This window comes from Procambarus clarkii, chromosome 65 (assembly GCF_040958095.1).
Source record: "Procambarus clarkii isolate CNS0578487 chromosome 65, FALCON_Pclarkii_2.0, whole genome shotgun sequence".
Classification (NCBI taxonomy): Eukaryota; Metazoa; Arthropoda; class Malacostraca; order Decapoda; family Cambaridae; genus Procambarus; species Procambarus clarkii.
Window position 1 is genome coordinate 18,811,481 of NC_091214.1, and position 20,311 is coordinate 18,831,791.

General features: G+C 43.8%; 1 protein-coding gene across 5 annotated transcripts in view; it reads left to right on the top strand.

The window, feature by feature from the left end:
• The window catches only part of LOC123771123 (pancreatic lipase-related protein 2), a 46,958-nt gene that overhangs the window by 10,030 nt on the left and 16,617 nt on the right, over nt 1-20,311 (top strand). For 3 of the 5 annotated variants that reach the window (XM_069309516.1, XM_045763498.2, XM_045763499.2), the window contains exons 2-4: nt 5,740-6,700; nt 7,687-7,826; nt 20,010-20,089. In XM_069309516.1, coding sequence (XP_069165617.1) covers nt 6,613-6,700; nt 7,687-7,826; nt 20,010-20,089 — 308 coding nt within the window. In that variant the 5' untranslated portion in view covers nt 5,740-6,612. Of the gene's footprint in view, nt 1-5,739; nt 6,701-7,686; nt 7,827-12,855; nt 13,005-18,043; nt 18,199-20,009; nt 20,090-20,311 lie in introns of those variants that run through there. The other 2 variants (XM_045763501.2, XM_045763500.2) reach the window with 2 other exon arrangements.

Genomic DNA, 20,311 nt, shown 5'->3' on the forward strand with positions numbered 1-20,311 from the left:
TTGAGATGAATGCACCACAGGTGGAAGTGGTGTATAGGCTTAAATGGTTTCCCAAGCCTATGTACAACTGGAAACTGTATGCCCTCCTCCAGGATTTGAACCTGGGCCGGCAGAGAACCAAATTCCTGGCAGGTCATCATATAGCCATTCAAACAGCGGTTGCCCATAATCGCTGGGTAAGTGGTTATATGACTGCCCTGCCAAAGGTTTGGTTCCCTGGCGGGCCAGGCTCGAATCCTGGAGGGGTCATAGAGTTTGCAGTTATATATAATATGTATAGCAAACCCCACGGGGCTATTGATTCTGGACAACAACTAATTGACGGTTAAGAGGCGGAAAACATACACGGATTTAGAGACAGCTGTATAACAAATGTTCAAGAAATGTGGGGGTAACTAATTCAAAATTACCAACTAGCAGAAAGTCTAGCCAAATATCCCCAGTTTACTAAGTGTAGGGGGTTGCAAATACAGGTGACTGCAACCTTTCCACCACCGCTCCCCCGGGCTAGGGAGGGGGGGGGGGTGCATAATAATAAGCGAATCAAATTATGAAATTATCTCACCACATCTGTAGCTGACTAACTTAGATACTGTACTTGTAGTCGTTCTCAAACCCTTTGTTGATATAATGTCATTAAACTGTATAACTAGCTTACCAAGATTGTAACGTGCTTAAATAAATAAATTTTGGGGTTCAGTTCATGAGGCTATGTGCTTCTGTAAACTTTTCCACTGCTGCCCACAGGATGGCTGTGTGCTGTATAATAAATTAACTAATCCATAATTATAATAATTTATTTAGACAAAAGTACATACATTCATACATAGGATACAAGAACAGTGTTGGATTCCTAGTTAAGACAATTACAACTGAACTAACTAACGTTTCAGTTTATTTAAAGGTTCACATGAGGCGCAGCTTCCGACAAGCATTTTGTTCTCCACAGGCATTTCAAGGTCATTTATATAATTCGCTATAGCTCGCGTAGCTACCTAATTAACTAATCTACCGCACTCGCCAATTACTGTAGCTCTGTGAGCTGATAATGCAAGTCCGTATGGTAATTTCTAATTGTGGTCTGGGTACACAGAGGTCACACAGGCCTGCAGGGTATATCTGGTCTGGGTACACGATAGCTGGCAATAAATATACAATAAATTATTCTGTAAATGATGTGTTCTTTGCATTTGCCGAAAAAGACATCACTGGGACTTACCATTAATCTTGTGATGTTGTTAGTCTGATTACGGGCACTCAATCGTTTGTGTTATAACTAACTACCTTTACTTTGCTCCTGAAGTGCAACTAAACAAGTGTAGATGTTTGGAAATGGCTGGTGCCTCAAATATGAGGATAGGCTACAACAGCATGCTTAAGGAGCTTAACCTAATTCCTGAGAAAAAGAGACGAACTAGATGAGACCTGATGACTACATACAAAATACCGAGGGGAATAGGATGTGCACAGCCTTTTCTTACTGATCGTCATTGGTCATTCAAGTTCAAGTTCAAGTATGTTTATTGAGACAAGAAAAAAATACATCTCAAAGGGATAGAGTAGCTTAGGCTATTTCTACCCCCCTCTACTTCAAGTCCCTCAAGGGGCGCACAAATTCAGTGAGTACAGATACACAAATCACAATACAACATTTAACATTGCATATTAATATAGTAAGTGTTACAATCATTGCGGCAAAATTCTTGTAGTTCCTAAGTATTCTGTCTATCATATCATTATCACACATCCAAACAATTTGAAGTGGTACACTACTTATTTCCTTATTTCTATGGTTATCCATAATTTGACACTTTAATACATAATGGTCTTCCAAGTTCAAGTAGGTTTATTGAGACAAGTTAAAAAAAAAAAAAAAAAAAAAAAAAAAAAAAAAAAAAAAAAAAATCAAAGATTAGCTTAGGCTATTTCTACCCCTTCCCATACTTCAAGTCCCTCAAGGGGCGCACAAATTCAGTGAGTACAAATACAAGAATCCCATGTAACATATCGGGTTAATATAGTACTATCTAAGAGTATAATAGTGTACATCCACCGCACTAGATTTTAACCCATTAACGCTCCAAGATAATATTCTCACTCTACTTTCATCCATGATTTAATAAAACTACCTTTGCCCTGTCTGTCACATTCCATGAGATACGAGATTTTCTCAGACAGACTCTCCCAACACTGTAACATTTCTGCTTTCTCCTCATTTGCACAACAGCTACTAGCATCAAAGGTGATCTTATTCATATCTAATTTCTTTCTTATTTCTCTATACCGTTTTACTTTAACCTTTGTTTCGACATTTGTCACTACAGAAGGTTGAACGCTAACACTACTAGAAAGTTCATTTTCCTGACTATCCTCTATCATCAATACGTCATGTTCTTCCTTACTTTCTTCAACGCACATTTCACGTCCTGTTTCACTTTCCACTTCACGTCCTATTTCACTTTCCATTTCACGTCCTGTTTGACTTTCCATTTCACGTCCTGTTTCACTTTCCATTTCACGTCCTGTTTCACTTTCCATTTCACGTCCTGTTTGGCTTTTCATTTCACGTCCTGTTTGGCTTTCCATTTCACGTCCTGTTTGGCTTTCCATTTCACGTCCTGTTTGGCTTTCCATTTCACGTCCTGTTTCACTTTCCATTTCACGTCCTGTTTCACTTTCCATTTCACGTCCTGTTTCACTTTCCACTTCACGTCCTGTTTCACCACCATCTTCACCCCGTCTACCCCCCATAGTTAATTTTTCTAATGCCTCAATCCTCTTTTCTAGTTTTTTTAGATATTCCAATATTTGAGTACCAACCTCAGAGTTCACTATATTGACCTGAACCTTGTTTCCACAAGGTTTAATTTTTTCAGCTGCATTTCCTACTTTCCCTAGGCTCGCCTTAATTGTCTCTGTTCCTTTCTCCCACACATTGTTCATAGGCGCTGTCATTGGCTTCCAACTGTTTCCTCCATGTTCCTGCTGCACAATCTTTCCTTCCTTCGAGGATACATCTATCCTGCTTGTAGCACCCGTCCTCGAGTCTCTCAGATGAGGCTTCATGCGACATAGATAGGAACCAGCATTGTGGCTTCCTCGACAATTGCAACAAGATGGGACGATTTTTTCACCGTTTTTAATCTTGACTCTACACTCTCGAGAGTCGTGTTTCTTACCACAGTACCGACACCTGGAGTCAAACTGGCATTTCCAAGCCATATGTCCCCAACGAGAACACTTCATGCATAATATGGGCTCCTCAATGTATTTTACAACTTTCCTGTAGCCTAGTCCTTGCACAAAAATTCTTTCTGGAGCCTCACCCTTTACCAAGGCAACAACCTGGCTTTGTTTTTCACCACGAACACTGTTCCTCTTTGCCCAAACAACACTATCATTGTTGAGCAATAGATAATCAGGATCCAAATAAGTTGGATACTTAAACACTATGACCTTGGTGTACATCATACCTTTTTCCGGAGTAACCATCACAATATTCTCAAACCCATCCTTCGTTAGGTGTTCCACGGCCTCCTCTGTCCCAACTGTTATATAGGGCCGGTGAAGACCCTCCTTGAATAGTGGTTCATATTAAAAAAACTCCTTAGCCAAACGAACCGTCCACTCCAGCTTTTGATGGAAATTCAGTTGACATGCTGTAGGGAACAACAGCCTCTTCCTTCCATTAGTCTGCATCTCCCGCGTCCTGCTGAGCATGTCTTCATTTTTTGGTCTCTTTGTTATTTCCTCCTCACTGTCTTCGTCTCGCTGTCTTTGAATATTTCTCCGTTTATATCTGTTTACTACTGCTTGATACGGCCTAGTATCATCCTGTCTGCCATCCCCACTGTCACACTCTCCAGGCCCAGTACAGGATCTTCCATCACCTAGGCAGACCGCCTCAGCCATTTCCTCGATACACAAAGGCACTGTATCACTGCAACAGTCGAGAACAAATTCACAACATCTAGCTGCAGCAGCCACGTGCAAACACGAAGATGCGGAGCAACACGTCCTCCTCGCATCATGCAGCAGACCGCACTGTCATTGGTCATAATCTTCACCTGGGAGGAAGTTAGAAACGGTAAGGAGTCCACATCGACCTAAGGAACTACTCGTATGCTGTGTGGGTGATCAACAAATGGCCATCCATTTGTTGGACAATGGCATTGTCACACTTCACATTGTGACACTTCTTTCAGTGACATTGAAAGAAGTTTGCAACTCCACCTAGTTGCAAGCTCAGGTAAAATAAGTCATATATTACCGTAAATGTATGAAAAATCGCAAGGTATAAAAGGTTACGAGACGGGGCCCAGTTAGATTGAACTTCTGAGAGACACTAATAGGTAAGTAATGATAGTAAGGGCACTCTAAGAGTCTGTACTATACATAATATATATAGCATATTTCATCAACAATGAGCTCACACTGTAGTGAAACCTCCTTTGTAAAATTTGTTGCTTCTCGACATGGAAAACGCATTGATGATTTGAAATGAAGGTACATGTAGTCAAACATGTGTTCCCTGTCTGGTAGAGCTTCCCGAGGTTGTCTGAAACGTCCAGCACAAGCTATGATCTATTTCTACACCCTTGGAAAGTTTTAAACGTAGGGTGAACATTCGGGGGGGGGGGGGAGTATAATAGCCTAAGCTACTCTATCCCTTTGAGATGTATTTTTTTTTGTCTCAATAAACATATTTGAACTTGAACTTGTGAACATTACGGGCTATTCATACCCGTACCACCTCTTGTGTGTGGCTTAATCTTTTTCAATCAATCACTCAGTAGAGTGAGCAGATACTATGGGTGTGGGGAAATATCGGGAATAAATAGGAGCTGCCTCGCATGAGTCAATATGTATCTTGCATTTTCCCATATTATAACCTGTGCTTGAAACTTTCCAGTTAATGTTGTTACTTGGTAACTTGCTTTAAAGATCTGCATCTGTATTTCCGAATAAATTGTTCCCTATTTTTTTTTAATTAAAACTTATTCCAATAAAATTCGTAATGTCGAGTTCTAGCTTTGTTTGGTACTTTCAGAGGCTTTTGGTTCCATGTAATGGGGGGAAAGGGGGAAAGGACAGGAAGCCTGTTAAGTTTTTCGAGATTTCCCTAACCAATTCCCACGTACAGAGCCCTGAAGCACCCTATTCCTCTTCACCTGCAACTATTCCCCTGGCTTGACTTCATTTATGTTGTCTGTTTCCTCTGTGATACCATGTCATGAACCGGTTAAAGTCTCCGGCAATACTATACGCCTCAAACTTCATAAGTCTTTCAGACTGAACAGTCTCAGAAGTCTTAAGAAAATCTAGATATGAAAAGAATATGTGTTACACCATAAACTACTGCTCACATGATGAGTATGAGTTACTCCATAAATTACCGCTCACAGGATGAGTATGGGGTACACCATAAACTAGCTGTCAGTATTCAAGTCTTCAAGTTTTAATTCTAAATGGCTTACAGAATTAAATTCATTTTTTAATTTTGACACGAAAAGCTTTGTGATCATGTCGGATTTCGTTACAACAATCATTTGTTTGTAAGCTTGCCCATGCTTCATAAAATATCGACTTGCGTGCCAATCCAAACTAATCTAAAGTTATATGAAATTAAAGTTAGATCTTGATAGGATTTAATTTTTTTAGACGTATTAACTGTGTCAGATATCCACATATGTATTAATTAGAAACTTTAGGCTAACGAAACTATGTTTTTCTTCTCAGGGTTAACAACACTGCCAGAAGTCCACAGGCGTGCAAACTGTCAGGTCAAGACAGGCGTGCAAACTGTGTCAGGTCAAGACAGGCGTGCAATCTGTGTAACATCAACACAGGCGTACAAACTGTCTCATCAAGACAGGCGTACAAACTGTGTCAGGTCAAGACAGACGGGCAAACTGTGGCGGACATTAAAGCAGATTTGACTGAGTTTGTTTGATCGAAAGAACCTGCTGTTGAGGATCTCAGTACGTATGAGATATACGTACTAGCTGTTGCAGCTTTTAGACAGAGTATACTTTGCTGTATATCTTGAAGGCGTGACAGAGGTTATAAATATTGTTATAAACACGCTGAAAGTGAGGCATGAGCATAGCCACAAACTTGAAACAAGTTTGTTAACAGTACCAGAACTTTGTGCCAAAAGTACCAGATAAATCAGGCGTACCTACAGTTTAGAACCCGAGACAGGCGGGCTAACAGTAAGAGACCATGACTCAGGCGTGCCAACAGTAAAAGAACGTGATTCAGGCGTGCCAACAGAAAGAGACCGTGACACAGTCGTGCTAGCAGTAACAGACCATAGCTCAGGCGTGCCAACAGTAAGAGACCGTGACCCAGGCGCGCCAACAGTAAGAGACCGTGACCCAGGCGTGCCAACAATAAGAGACCGTGACCCAAGTGTGCCTACAGTATAAGTCCGTGACACAGTCGTGCTAGCAGTAACAGACCATGCACCAGGCGTGTCAACAGTAAGAGACCGTGCTCCAGGCGTGCCAACAGTAAGAGACCGTGACCCAGGCGTGCCAACAGTAAGAGACCGTGACCCAGGCGTGCCAACAGTAAGAGACCGTAACCCAGGCGTACCACGTGCCCGACATGGAAAAGAGTGTCATTCTTCACACTCTTCTGAGTCTCAGTTTTCCAAGGATCGACAAGCCCGCCCCGACACCGCTTCCAGCAACAGGTAAAGGAATGAGGGAGAGGGCGAGGGGGTAACGTGAGCGTGAGTGAGGGAAAACAGAAGGCAGCAGTATATAGTTGCTAGTACATATGCATGTCCACTCGCCTCTCGAGACAGCCCCACTCCTGTGCCAGGTAAGTCCACTACGGGCTCACCATAGCCCATGCTACTTGGAACATTTTATTCCGAGTAGCTGAATCTAAAAGAACAACCTCTTGAACGAGAAATCCCTGGTTCGCATTAAGGTCGTTCTCTGGGGAAAATTACAAGCAAGGTAAGGCTTTAACTCTAGCTGTGTAAATGAGAGCTTTAGCTTACAAACAATTGTCAGAAGACTTTCTCTCCTGTACCCTCTAAAATTAAGAACTAAAGCATATTTATATATTATACATATTTTCCACAAAGATAATCTCTTAAAACCTAAGAAATCAGTCACAAACTAGACAACTAAAAACCACCACAATATTTCTCAAATGAGAAAAGTCTCCAGATCGAAATCAAAGTATGAAAATACCCTACAGGCTGAGAAATGTTCTACTTTGGAAAATATTTCAAATAGAGAAAATACCCCACCACCAAGGGAAATTTCCCACAAACTAGGAAAATGTGTAACAAAAAGTCCCACACACTAGGAAAATGTGTAACAAAAAGTCCCACAAACTAGGAAATTGTGTAACAAAAATGTCCCACAAACTAGGAAAATGTGTAACAGAGATGTCCCACAAACTAGGAAAATGTGTAACAAAAATGTCCCACAAACTAGGAAAATGTGTAACAAAAATTTCCCACAAACTAGGAAAATGTGTAACAAAAATTTCCCACAAACTAGGAAAATGTGTAACAAAAATGCTCCAGAACCTACGTAAATGCTCCAAAACATTGGAATATGTCCCCCGTTAAGAAAAATGCTCCACAAACTATAGGAACATTTTCCGACATTCGTCAGTCCACAGACGAAAACTGAATGTAATCTTGATTTTTTGCTTCAGATTGCTACGGAATGTTTGGCTGCTTCCCTGTGGGCGGGGTGTGGGCGGGCACGGAGAGGCCCGTGTCCCTCCCTCCCCTGCCCTATCACCTCATCATGCCCACCTTCTGCCTCCACACCCGCACATGCCCGCTCTGCCACGTGAGTCTCCTAGCCTCTGAATTTTGGTGTTCATCAAGGGCCATCGCTGTGTTTTGGGTTCACGCTTATATGTACATGTGGCACCACTGTCTTTGTTTTGATTCCTAGTTGTGTACATGTGACACACTGTTTTTGTTTTGATTCGCAGTTGTGTGCATGTGACACCACTGTGTATATGCATTCAAAAATCCATCACAAGAAAATATTTGTATAATAAATTCATTGGATCCACGTCTAGTGGATTTCTGCAAAGCGTTTTGTTGTACAAGATCTACTATAGTTACTGTACCCAGAGCTACTGCTGGTACCATGCAAATACAATCTGCATGGTATCAGCAGATTGTATCTGCTGGTACCTGGATGATCTGATACAATCATAGGCTTTGCTGCTCCGAATCTTGCTACCGAGGCTTCCGCCTCATCTATTGCTACTATGGTTGCAAATACTATTAATACTTCCGCGTATATTATTATGCAATTGGCAGACGACGAGTCGCAATAACATGGCTAAGGAGTTGACACCCAACCCCACAACTGACACGACTTGATAATGGCTCAGGACGGACAGAAACATTGTTGATTCTCCATTTTCAGAATTGTGGGTTGGGTGTCACCTCCACTACTACTATCACTTACATTATTGTCGCTGTCACATATACTATTACCACTATCATTACTAATATGATATTACTGTCGCGAAAATTGCTCCAAGTGCAAATATTATTAATTTATATATTTCGTTATTCATAAATAGACAGACATCTGCGAGAGAAAGAAAGAAATTAGCCTATAGTATTCTAATGATGTCTGTCTTTTCTTTTGTGGACGGCTACAGCCCTGGCATTCTTTCAGCCCTGGCCTTCTTTCAGCCCTGGCATTCTTTCAGACTGTGTGACCAGGTCTGCCGGTCGATTATGGAAGAGGGATGTAAGAAGGTTACAGGTACACGTGTTTTAAGGCTGTAGAGGTGCACATAGTCTGGTCCTCGGGCCTGAACTTGCACAGCCTGGCCCAAAGTGCCTTGCTAACATTCTATCCGAAAGAGAAGCTTTATTATGAGAAAATCCTTGGAGCAGGACTGTGGGATCGAACCAGCGTCCTATGTTACCGGAGACGGGCGACTTAACATATTTTTTCTCATCGAAAAATGACGTTATTGTGATTTCACTGTGTAAGAGTTACTACTTTCTATTGTGAAATAAACTCCTTGCCAGGTGAGAAGTAAGGTCTTCCTTCTTTATTGCCTTGGCAGCTACACTACCATCAGGGCCGTTTAGAGGTGGTATGGAGTTAATACTAATTTTACTAGTTAATTTTGCTATGCGCCACCAAACTTTACTTCTCACTGTTCCATCTAGCAATTGCTTTTAAGTCAACGTTTCAACAATTAATAGCACATTTAAGAATTATTTTCATGTGATTTCTCGTAATATCACAGCTAACCTTGTTTCGGTGGGATAGTCGTTTTATATGGCGACTCCAGCCTCTTGATTTCTCACCGGCTGCAATTCAACACTGATACCCATGCCAGGGTTGATTTTTTTAAATTTAAATTTTGCCCCGAGGGGCGAGTTTATTGGGCAGCGCCACTCATCTTGTGAGTGGACACACCGCCATAGCAGCATGTACAAGACTCCCCAATAGGAAGAAAACCCAGGGTTGCTATCGACCTGCTTTGCATTTGTATTCCTTTGAGAATGACACATTTTGATGTAAAGTGTTGTGCTTTGCAAACATCTATCAGGAAAAAAATATAATTTTCGTTCTCTAGGGAGTCGCACAGTTCCTGCAAGTCTACGGTCTTATCCCTAGGCTAAGTGGAGCGTGGGGCTGGGTGCGTGGGATCGGGTACGTGGGGCTGGGTACGTGGGAGTGGGTACGTGGGACTGCGCTTTCTTACAGTTTCAATCCAAATTTTGGTATAGCTGATGGTTTGAATAGCTTGCATGTCTCAGAGGACGACATGTACTAAGGCTGTCTGCCAGGTGTGTGGTCACCTGGTCAAGTGGTCATCCTGACTAGTACCTCACGGTTCGTGAGGCAGAAGATGGCTAAGACGCCATCAAATGCTCGCGCCACTAATTCACGTCGCACACGAAGCACTGTCCATGGTATCGAAATGGAAGCTCATCTAGATGTTCAATCATATATGGTATTGGTTCACTGCCTGCCATTATGGGCGATAACATACGCAAAAGATAATTCATTCCCGGGACTTGGTCCATGTGAAAATGATGTAAATAATAACAAGCTGGTTAGATTCACTTCCAAAAGTTGAACATAGAGAGAGTTATGACGACAGACACGAACACCTCCACCTGCTAGAGTGCCTTTCCTCTAAGTATCCTGTAAGTGGTCTGACGTTACTTGAGAGGAGAGTCGCCAAGGAAGCTCTCGACAGTTGTCACTGGGTCAACTTTATACGGTATATGGCTATATGCGGCTATATTGGGGGTCCGTCTGTAAGTGTCCTATAATGCTCATCCCTTGGTTTTCTCTGTGTGCTGCAAGTCATCATTGTTATCTACAGAATTGCTTTGTATAGCCGAATCATCAAAGATAACAGTTTGATGTATCACTTGTTCTGTGGGTTAGGTACTTCAAGGCAAGTGAAGTTCTCCGTTGGTCTTAAGCATGACCCGTGACAGATGTGTGGGCAGCTGCCCTCTCTACATTTCTCAACACCAATATTAGTGGAGGTCTTGCCGGAAACCCAAGCCGGTGACAGTCCCGCTAGTACAGTCTGGCTCCTCCACTCACAATCGAAAATTCTGGGTTCGAATCCCGGGCGGCACAGAAATGGTTGGGCATGTTTCAGAACAGCCTTCAGGAACCTGTGTAAGGAATTATTCAGAACCTTGTACACCACATATGTAAGACCAATCCTGGAGTATGCGGCCCCATCATGGAGCCCGTACCTTGTCAAACACAAGACAAAGCTGGATAAAGTTCAGAGGTGTACCACTAGGCTAGTCCCAGAACTAAGAGGCATGAGTTACGAGGAAAGGCTGCGTGAAATGCACCTCACGACACTGGAAGACAGAAGAGTAAGGGAAGACATGATCACCACCTACAAAATTTTCAGAGGAATTGACAGGGTTGATAAGGATAAACTGTTTAACACGGGTGGGACACGAACAAGGGGACACAGGTGGAAACTGAGTACCCAAATGAGCCACAGAGACGTTATAAAGAACTTTTTCAGTGTCAGAGTAGTTAACAGATGGAATGCATTAGGCAGTGATGTGGTGGAGGCTGACTCCATACACAGTTTCAAATGTAGATGTGATAGAGCCCAGTAGGCTCAGGAATCTGTACACCAGTTGATTGACAGTTGAGAGGCGGGACCAAAGAGCCAGAGCTCGACCCCGCAAACACAGCTAGGTGAGTACACAGCAGACCACTCCCGAGGGTGGGGGGGGGGGGGCGCCGCCCTCTGCTATTACTGAGGGTCTCTAAGGCAGCGTGGCGGGTTCCACTTCCGGCACCACCAGTCATGTTTTCCCTGACGTCTTGAGATTAAATTGATGATTTGAGGATGTTCTTACGTGTTGGCCAGACTTGCTGACGACTTACGCTCCTGTACTTTAACCCTCCCTGACCCGCTGCCACTCCCAGCACACACTCCCTGCACCAAGTGCACATTAATGACACTATGTAAAAGACACATCGAACACTTTATGTAGGGCATACGTAAATCTGTGTATCTGTGTATTTACGTATGTAGGTTAGCTTAGCATTTTAAAAGCGCTGAATCACCTTCTGTGGTTGAGTGTTCAATAAACCCTTGAACACATCTCTAACCCTGTCCATGGAGGACAGAAGAAAATGTATATATGCTGGTTAGTATTGTAAATGTGTGGCCACGTCTGTGGTAGAAAATAATAATAATAATAATAAAAAAACTGCCTTCACCACCTTCACGTTATTGTTAGAATTATTACTCGATAACAACTCATACTTATATATTTGTGAATCTCATGTAAAGGTTGGCACCAAGTCTTTCGCACTTGTCTGAGAGTTTAGTCAAGGTCTGAGTATATGGCAAGGTCCAGACTTACGTCTTAACGACTAATTGATCAGCCCTTGAAGGAGGGAGGGAGTTATCAGGGGAAAGTGCCAAGCCATTACAACTATATAACACTGGGAAGGGGTCATGATAAGGATGTGGGATAAGACGGGGGGGGGGGGGGGAAGAATGGTGCCCAACTACTTGGACGGTCGGGGATTGAACGCCGACCTGCATGACGCGAGACCATCGCTCTACCGTCCAGCCCAAGTGGTTGGGCGATCAGCCGTTGAGATGCGAGTCTTGATGTAAATCAAATGTTGACCAGACCACACACTAGAAGGTGAAGGGACGACGACGTTTCGGTCCGTCCTGGACCATTCTCAAGTCGATTGTGTTATTCGACTTATTCGTTATTGTGTGGATTGTCATTTTCAAGATAATCGACATGAGAATGGTCCAGGACGGACCGAAACGTCGTCGTCCCTTCACCTTCTAGTGTGTGGTCTGGGACCAGATTCACGAAAGCACTTACGAACGTGTACATCTTTCCTCAATCTTTGACGGCTTTGGTTACATTTATTAAACAGTTTACAATCATGAAAACTTGCCAATCAACTGTTGTTATTGTTATAAACAGCCTCCTGGTGCTTCGGAGCTCATTAACTGTTTAATAATTGTAAACAAAGCCGCCAAAGATTGAGAAAAGATGTACAGGATCGTAAGTGTTTGCGTAAGTGCTTTCGTGAATCTGGCCCCAAACCACACACTAGAAGGTAATGGGACGACGACATTTCGGTCCGTCCTGGCCCATTCTCAAGTCGATTGTCAACATACTTTAGCCACGTTATTGTGACTCATCTCCTGCGTAAATCCAATTATTAGTATCGACACTTGTCTGAGAAGTGGGTGACTTAACCTACAAAGATTGAAGGCGTCGGTGGGACTGACACTTGACTAGCGCCGCGTTCTTGTATGAGCAGTTAAGAGAGAGGGAGGAGAGGACTTGCCCGTCACGTATACCTGAATACGGATTCATAGACGTTGTGGCGTTGGCAGAGCGTACGTGAGGCGCTGTGTGTGTTCTTACCTCGCCCCCCGTGATTGATTGATGAAGCTTAAGCCATCCAAGAGGTGGCTTACGGTCAGGAATAAGTGGTAGTACCTGGGTAAGTGTTCTTACTCTTACACTCACACTGCTAGGTAGTCATACACTCTAGGCAAGGGGCCAGATTCACGAAGCAGTTACGCAAGTACTTACGAACGTGTACATCTTTCTTCATACTTTGACGGCTTTGGTTACATTTATTAAACAGTTTACAAGCATGAAAACTTGCCAATCAACTGTTGTTATTATTATAAACAGCCTCCTGGTGCTTCGGCGCTCATTAACTGTTTAATAACTTTAAACAAAGCCGCCAAAGATTGAAAAAAGATGTACAGGTTCGTAAGTGCTTGCGTAACTGCTTCGTGAATCTGGCCCCAGGTACGTGTTCTTGGGTGCCGCCTTTTAGTTGCCCGTCGTCTGAAGCAGATTTAGTAACATTACTATGATACTCTTGAGTATCTTGTATGTTGCGATTAGGTCTCCTCTGACTCTCCTAGTTTCCAGCCATGTTAAGTTCAGATCCTTGAACCTCATTGCGTGTGAACTCCGCGGTTAGTGGTTGGGCACCATTCCTTCCCGCCGTCCCATCCCACATCCTTATCCTGACCCCTTCCCAGTGCTATATAGTCGTAATGGCTTGGCGTTTTCTCCTGATAACTGCCTCCCTCCGCGGTGAGGGGGGGGGGCATACTTAAGATATGGCTTCACCTCCGGTGTCCTCCCTAGAGTCATGGTATACTTGGAGAGTATCGCATATGGCGATGATGGTGTTGAGTTAAGGTGAGTCTCTGGTGGTGACAGACTCGAGGTGTCGTGTCCACTCCCATGCAGGGCCTTCTTGCTGTCTCGGGGAGTCTTATCTCATAATGTTCAGTTTTGATTACCTTGCAGTGTGTGTGTGTGTGTGTGTGTGTGTGTGTGTGTGTGTGTGTGTGTGTGTGTGTGTGTGTGTGTGCGTGTGTGTGATCGCGCATGTGTGTGTGTGTGTGTGTGTGAGCGCGCATGCGTGTGTGTGAGAGTATGTGTGAGAGTGTGTGTGTGTCCGAGGTCACGTCCGCCCACGCACGCCCACGGAGCTCATCGTGGGCGGCGCCCGAGGGTCTACTGGAGAGAGACAGAAGCCGTGCTCAAGTGGCGGCTGTGTGTGAGAGAGAGAGAGAGAGAGAGAGAGAGAGAGAGAGAGAGAGAGAGAGAGAGAGAGAGAGAGAGAGAGAGAGAGAGAGAGAGAGAGAGAGAGAGAGAGATAATATATAACCCTTCCCCACCAGCATCATGTGATGAGACAGGTCTCCACACACACACACACACACACACACACACACACACACACACACACAGACGGTTGAGAGGCGGGACCAAGGAGCCAGAGCTCAACCCCCGCAAACACAACTAGGTGAGTACACACACACACACACACACACAAACACACACACACACACACACACACACACACACACACACACACACACACACAGGAATTGTGTGTGTACAACAGGAGGCAAAATTAGGAATCTGTACACCAGTTGATTGACAGTTGAGAGGCGGGACCAAAGAGCCAAAGCTCAACCCCCGCAAGCACAATTAGGTAAATTAGGTAAGTACACACACACACACACACACACACACACACACACACACACACACACACACACACACACACATACACACACACACACACACACACACACACATACACACACACACACACACACACACACACACCGACATATGGGAAATTGACTCCGAGGCCCCAGTAGGAACGAGCGATCACAGTGTACTGACGTTTGAGTATCTGGTCGAAGTTTATCCCGGCCCAAAAGGAAAAAAAAAGGAAATGCAGATGAGAAACTCATGGATTAATCAGAGATGTAAGCTAGCTATAATAAGCAACTAAGTATAAGAGCGCGAAGAAACTATAGAAATAACAGGACACTTGAGAGCAGAGAAGGGTACCAGAGTGCCAGGAATGAATACGTCAGGGTGAGAAGAGAGGCAGAAGGGCAATATGAAAACGACATAGCAAACGAAGCTAAGACTCAACCCAAACTGCTGCACAGCCACATCAGGAGACAGACAACAGTGAAAGAACAGGTGATGAAACTGAGGATAGGGGCAGACAAATTCACTATAAACGACAAAGAAGTGTGCGAGGAACTCAATAAGAAATTCTAGGAAATCTTCACATTAGAGCAAAGAGACGTTCCAGAGATAAGAGAAAGAATAGTTAACCAGGCGCCACTAGAGGAATTTGAGATTACCAGTGGGGATGTAAGGAAGCTTTTTCTAAAGTTGGATGTGACAAAGGCTATAGGCCTGGATGGAATATCGCCATGGATACTAAAGGAAGGAGCAGAAGCACTGTGCCTGCCACTCTCCATGGTGTATAACAAATCACTGGTAACAGGTGAACTGCCAGAAATTTGGAAGATGGCAAACGTAGTCCCAATATACAAGAAAGGGATAGACAGGAGGCACTGAACTACAAGCCAGTGTCCCTAACTTGCATACCATGCAAGTTATTGGATAAAATTGTGCGAAAAAAGCTAGTGGAACATCTGGAGCGAAGGAACTTTGTGACGTAATACCAACATGGGTTCAGGGATTGTAAGTCATGTCTCACAGGATTAATTGAATTCTACGATCAGGCAACAAGAATCAGGCAGGAAAGAGAGGGGTGGGCAGACTGCATATTTTTGCCAGAAAGCCTTTGACACAGTACCACATCAGTACCACTAGTGCGAAAGCTGGAGATGCAGGTAGGAATGAGAGGAAAGGTACTCCATTCGATACGGGAGTACCTAAGTAACAGAAGACAGTGAGTCACTGTGAGGGGTGAGGCCTCAGACTGGCGAGACGTCACAAGTGGAGCCCCGCAGGGTTCAGTTTTTGGACCTATACTGTTTCTGATATATATAAATGATCTCCCAAAGGGTATAGAATCATTCCTCTCATTGTTTGCTGATGATGCAAAAATTATGATGAAGATTAAGACGGAGGAAGATAGTATGAGGCTACAAGATGACCTAGACAGACTGAATGAATGATCCAACAAATGGCTACTACAATTCAACCCGAATAAATGCAAGGTAATGAACCTAAGCGGTGGAAACAGGCCAGACACAGGATACAGAATGGGAGATGAAGTCCTTCATGAAACGGACAAAGAGAAAGATCTAGGAGTTGATATCACACCAAACCTGTCTCCTGAAGCCCACATCAAGAGAATAACATCTGCGGCGTATGCGAAGCTGGCTAACATCAGAAAAGCCTTCAGGGACCTGTGTAAGGAATCATTCAGAACCTTGTATACCGCATATGTAAGACCAATCCTGGAGTATGCGGCCTCAGCATGGAGCCCGTACCTTGTCAAGCACAAGGCGAAGCTGGAAAAAGTTCAGAGGTATGCCACTAGGCTAGTCCCAGAACTAAGAGGCATGAGTTATGAGGAAAGGCTGCGTGAAATGCATTTCATGACACTGGAAGACAGAAGAGTAAGGGGAGACATAATCACTACCTTCAAAATTCTCAGAGGAATTGACAGGGGTAGATAAAGATAAACTCTTTAACACGGGTGGTACGCACAAGTAGGTGAGTACACACGCTAAGCACACTTCTCTCACCAAACAGCTAATTAATCTCTCTCATGTAAAAGGTCATCATTTATCCTGTCTCATGAGTTGAGGCAGGATATACAGGATGAGTCTATCCTGTATATTTCTGTGTATCCTTAAGTATAACATATACATCAGCAATACATAACTTTTTTCATTTATCTCTTAATCTACAGACATTATGTGATTTCTGGGACACCATTACCACCTACATTAATATTCTTGCAGTATATTCCCACTTGAACCTCACAGATCACCCACTGAAATGAAAAGCAGAATGTTTCTCTGCTCAAGGTTGGGGGTCAGACGCCTTGGGCTAGCCTCACCAAACTTTGCAGGGGGACTGGGTAACACTGGCCTATGTTAATTAGTCACTAGTAACTTATTCATGTAGCGACCAACTAGCGGGCTAAATCTTTTAACGGTATAATATTATTATATACTGTGGATATATGCATAGTGGAGAGGGGGGAGGGACCTGCTGCATGAGTAACAGCTTCTCCCCCGTATCACCCTACCCTGGCTTTGCGCCCTGGAGAGGCCACTCCAGACCGACAACCAGAGCCCAACTCCATAGTCTCCTGAGACTGATGTTGTTTCAAATTGAGCTACTCAGAACGAAGTGACCATGTAGCACGGGCTATGGTGAGCCCGTAAACCTGAGACTGATGTATGCCTACTTATGCATTGTTAGGCCTAGGAAAGGTTAGGTAAGGTGTTGTGGTTAGGGTGAATCACGGAGTGTTTACAGTACAGGCTGGACTCAAAGTACCAACCCGTCCTCGACTCAAGTCCATTCCATCCAGCGGTCGACTCCACAGACGTATTCATAAATATTTACATTCTTTTTATTCAAAACGAGAATTTTCTCAAAATATAAATTAATATTATAGGATATTAACATATTGTGTATATATAGGCATAGGTTAGGTTAGGTGTTTAGGTTCTGTTGGTGATTATTTGTATTTGTAGTACGTGGGTGAAGCATTTACAGCGTTGTGGTTCGAACACAATTCGTCAGTGAAGCACTTGTTCCGGAAGTGTTCGAATGTGAGTCGTGAGTCGACTCACATTCGGACTCACAAACTCAGTTGTGAGTCGTGTGTAAACAGTTTTTCATTCATAAAAAGGGGGTTTGGCGGGTGCATGGAATCACTTTTGGGCCTTTGTTTATGAGGACGGGCTTTATGAGGACAGAATACAGGAAGAGTGAAGCACTGTTTCAAAAAGTTCGAACACAGTCAGTTGTGAGTCGTGAGCAAAATGCTCCACTTATGAGGACAGGATACATGTTTGTGTACACGCATGTATGTGTACACACATGTTTGTGTACACGCACATGTGTACACACACACATGTATGTGTACACGCGCGCCGTGACCCCTTCGTCCCTATGTTTTGATGACACGCTTCGATAGTCACTTTTATCGAGATAATTAGGTCAAGCTCTAGTGAGGTGGAGGTCAGTCGGTACACTCACGTCCCTGTGTACTGTCAAAGCTGTCAAGGCTGGTCCGCTGTCAAGGCTGGTCCGCTGTCAAGGCTGGTCCACTGTCAAGGCTGATCCGCTGTCAAGGCTGGTCCACTGTCAAGGCTGGTCCACTGTCAAGAGATAGTTACCATCTGTAGAAGAAACGCGTTCTCGTAAGGATACCTAATTACACACTATATTTTAGCCGTGCGCATGGCTCGGGGGCCAAAGTGTACTTACTGGCTGGTGAGTAAGCTATTGTGGTGGACTTAATAACCCTCCCGCGGCTCATAGGACTTTATAGACAAGGACTTTACGGGCTATTCATGCCCGTGCCACCTCTTGGGTGACACGGGCACGAATCTTCATCAATCAATCAATCAATCATAGGACTTGAGCCAAACATCAAACCATGAATTATATGAAATAGCGATTACTTACATTTCCACTTTTGTAAGTATTATCTCTAAACGTTATCTCATATTCACAGACAAATGATTGGTGTTTTAAATCACTGTAGTCCGCCGTCTGAAGATATCGTCGGGAAACTAGACCCGAAAATTGTTTATGAATACGAGTCAAACGTTCCGCTGAAGACGGAATCCCTTATTAACTTACCAGACACGCTGACCAGGGGCCAGATTCACGAAGCCGTTACGCAAGTACTTACGAACGTGTACATCTTTCCTAAAACTTTGACGGCTTTGTTTACATTTATTAAATAGTTTACAAGCATGCAAACTTCATAATCAACTGTTGTTATTGTTATAAACAGCCTCCTGGTGCTTCGGAACTCATTAACTGTTTAATAATTGTAAACAAAGCCGCCAAAGATTGAGGAAAGATGGACAGGTTCGTAAGTGCTTGCGTAACTGCTTCGTGAATCTGGCCCCAGATAGTTTACATGTGTGGTGAGTCGGATACATATTTACTGACCATAAAGCCCCCACACCTCCCCGTTACAGCCCTGCTCCTGTGCCAGGTAAGGCCACTACGGGCTCACCATAGCCCGTGCTACTTGGAACTTTTTGTTCCCAGTAGCTGAATTTGCACTGAAAAAATTCGAGATATTTGGGTAAGATTTCCGTTAGTACAGAATTTTGAAAGAAATATATTTATTGTACGTATATAATAGACTTGTGATTTTAGTTGTTATATTTAAATTGGGAGGTGCGATATGTGGTTAGGTTAGGTTAGTATTTGGTGTGATGTAGACTACTTTAGCAGGTGGAAGCTCTCAGAGGAGGTCGTGGGGGGACACGGCCAGTTTTGTCGTGGGTGTTCGTGTTCCATTTGTCATAGGTGTTCGTGTTCCATTTGTCATAGGTGTTCGTGTTCCATTTGTCATAGGTGTTCGTGTTCCATTTGTCATAGGTGTTCGTGTTTCATTTGTCATAGGTGTTCGTGTTTCATTTGTCATAGGTGTTCGTGTTTCATTTGTCATAGGTGTTCGTGTTTCATTTGTCATAGGTGTTCGTGTTCCATTTGTCATAGGTGTTCGTGTTCCATTTGTCATAGGTGTTCGTGTTCCATTTGTCATAGGTGTTCGTGTTCCATTTGTCATAGGTGTTCGTGTTCCATTTGTCATAGGTGTTCGTGTTTCATTTGATCGCACTTAAAAGTTTTTATTCTTTCTTACAGATATAAGACCAACCACTTGGGCTGGACGGTAGAGCGACGGTCTCGCGTCATGCAGGTCGGCGTTCAATCCCCGACCGTCCAAGTGGTTGGGCACCATTCCTTCCCTCCGTCCCATCCCAAATCCGTATCCTGACCCCTTCCCAGTGCTATATAGTCGACTTGGCGGTATAATATTATTATATATTGTGGATATATGCATAGTGGAGGTGCCTTTCTCCTAAAAGTTCCCTCCCTCTCATAAATATAAACCCATGCCAGCTTTAAGACCAGACCAAGCAGCCCTCAAGCCCCAGGATACATTAGAATTACTACTGATTTTGTGATGTTTTCTTTCCGCCTACAGGCTCTGAATGTGACGGATTTGGCTACAATCCACCACTCCTGTCTCGACGCTGAAGCACCGCTCCTCCTCGTTACTCATGGGTCAGTACCTCACTCATGGGTCAGTACCTCACTCATGGGTCAGTACCTCACTCATGGGTCAGTAACTCACGCATGGGTCAAGGAGAAGAGATAGTGGAACAAGGGTACAGAGAGAGACGGTAGACAGACGACCTCAGGTTAGCAGAGACAGACAGGAGGAGGTACAACATGGCGCCAGTCGACGGGTAGGAGAGAGAGAGAGAGAGAGGGGGGGTGTGGGAG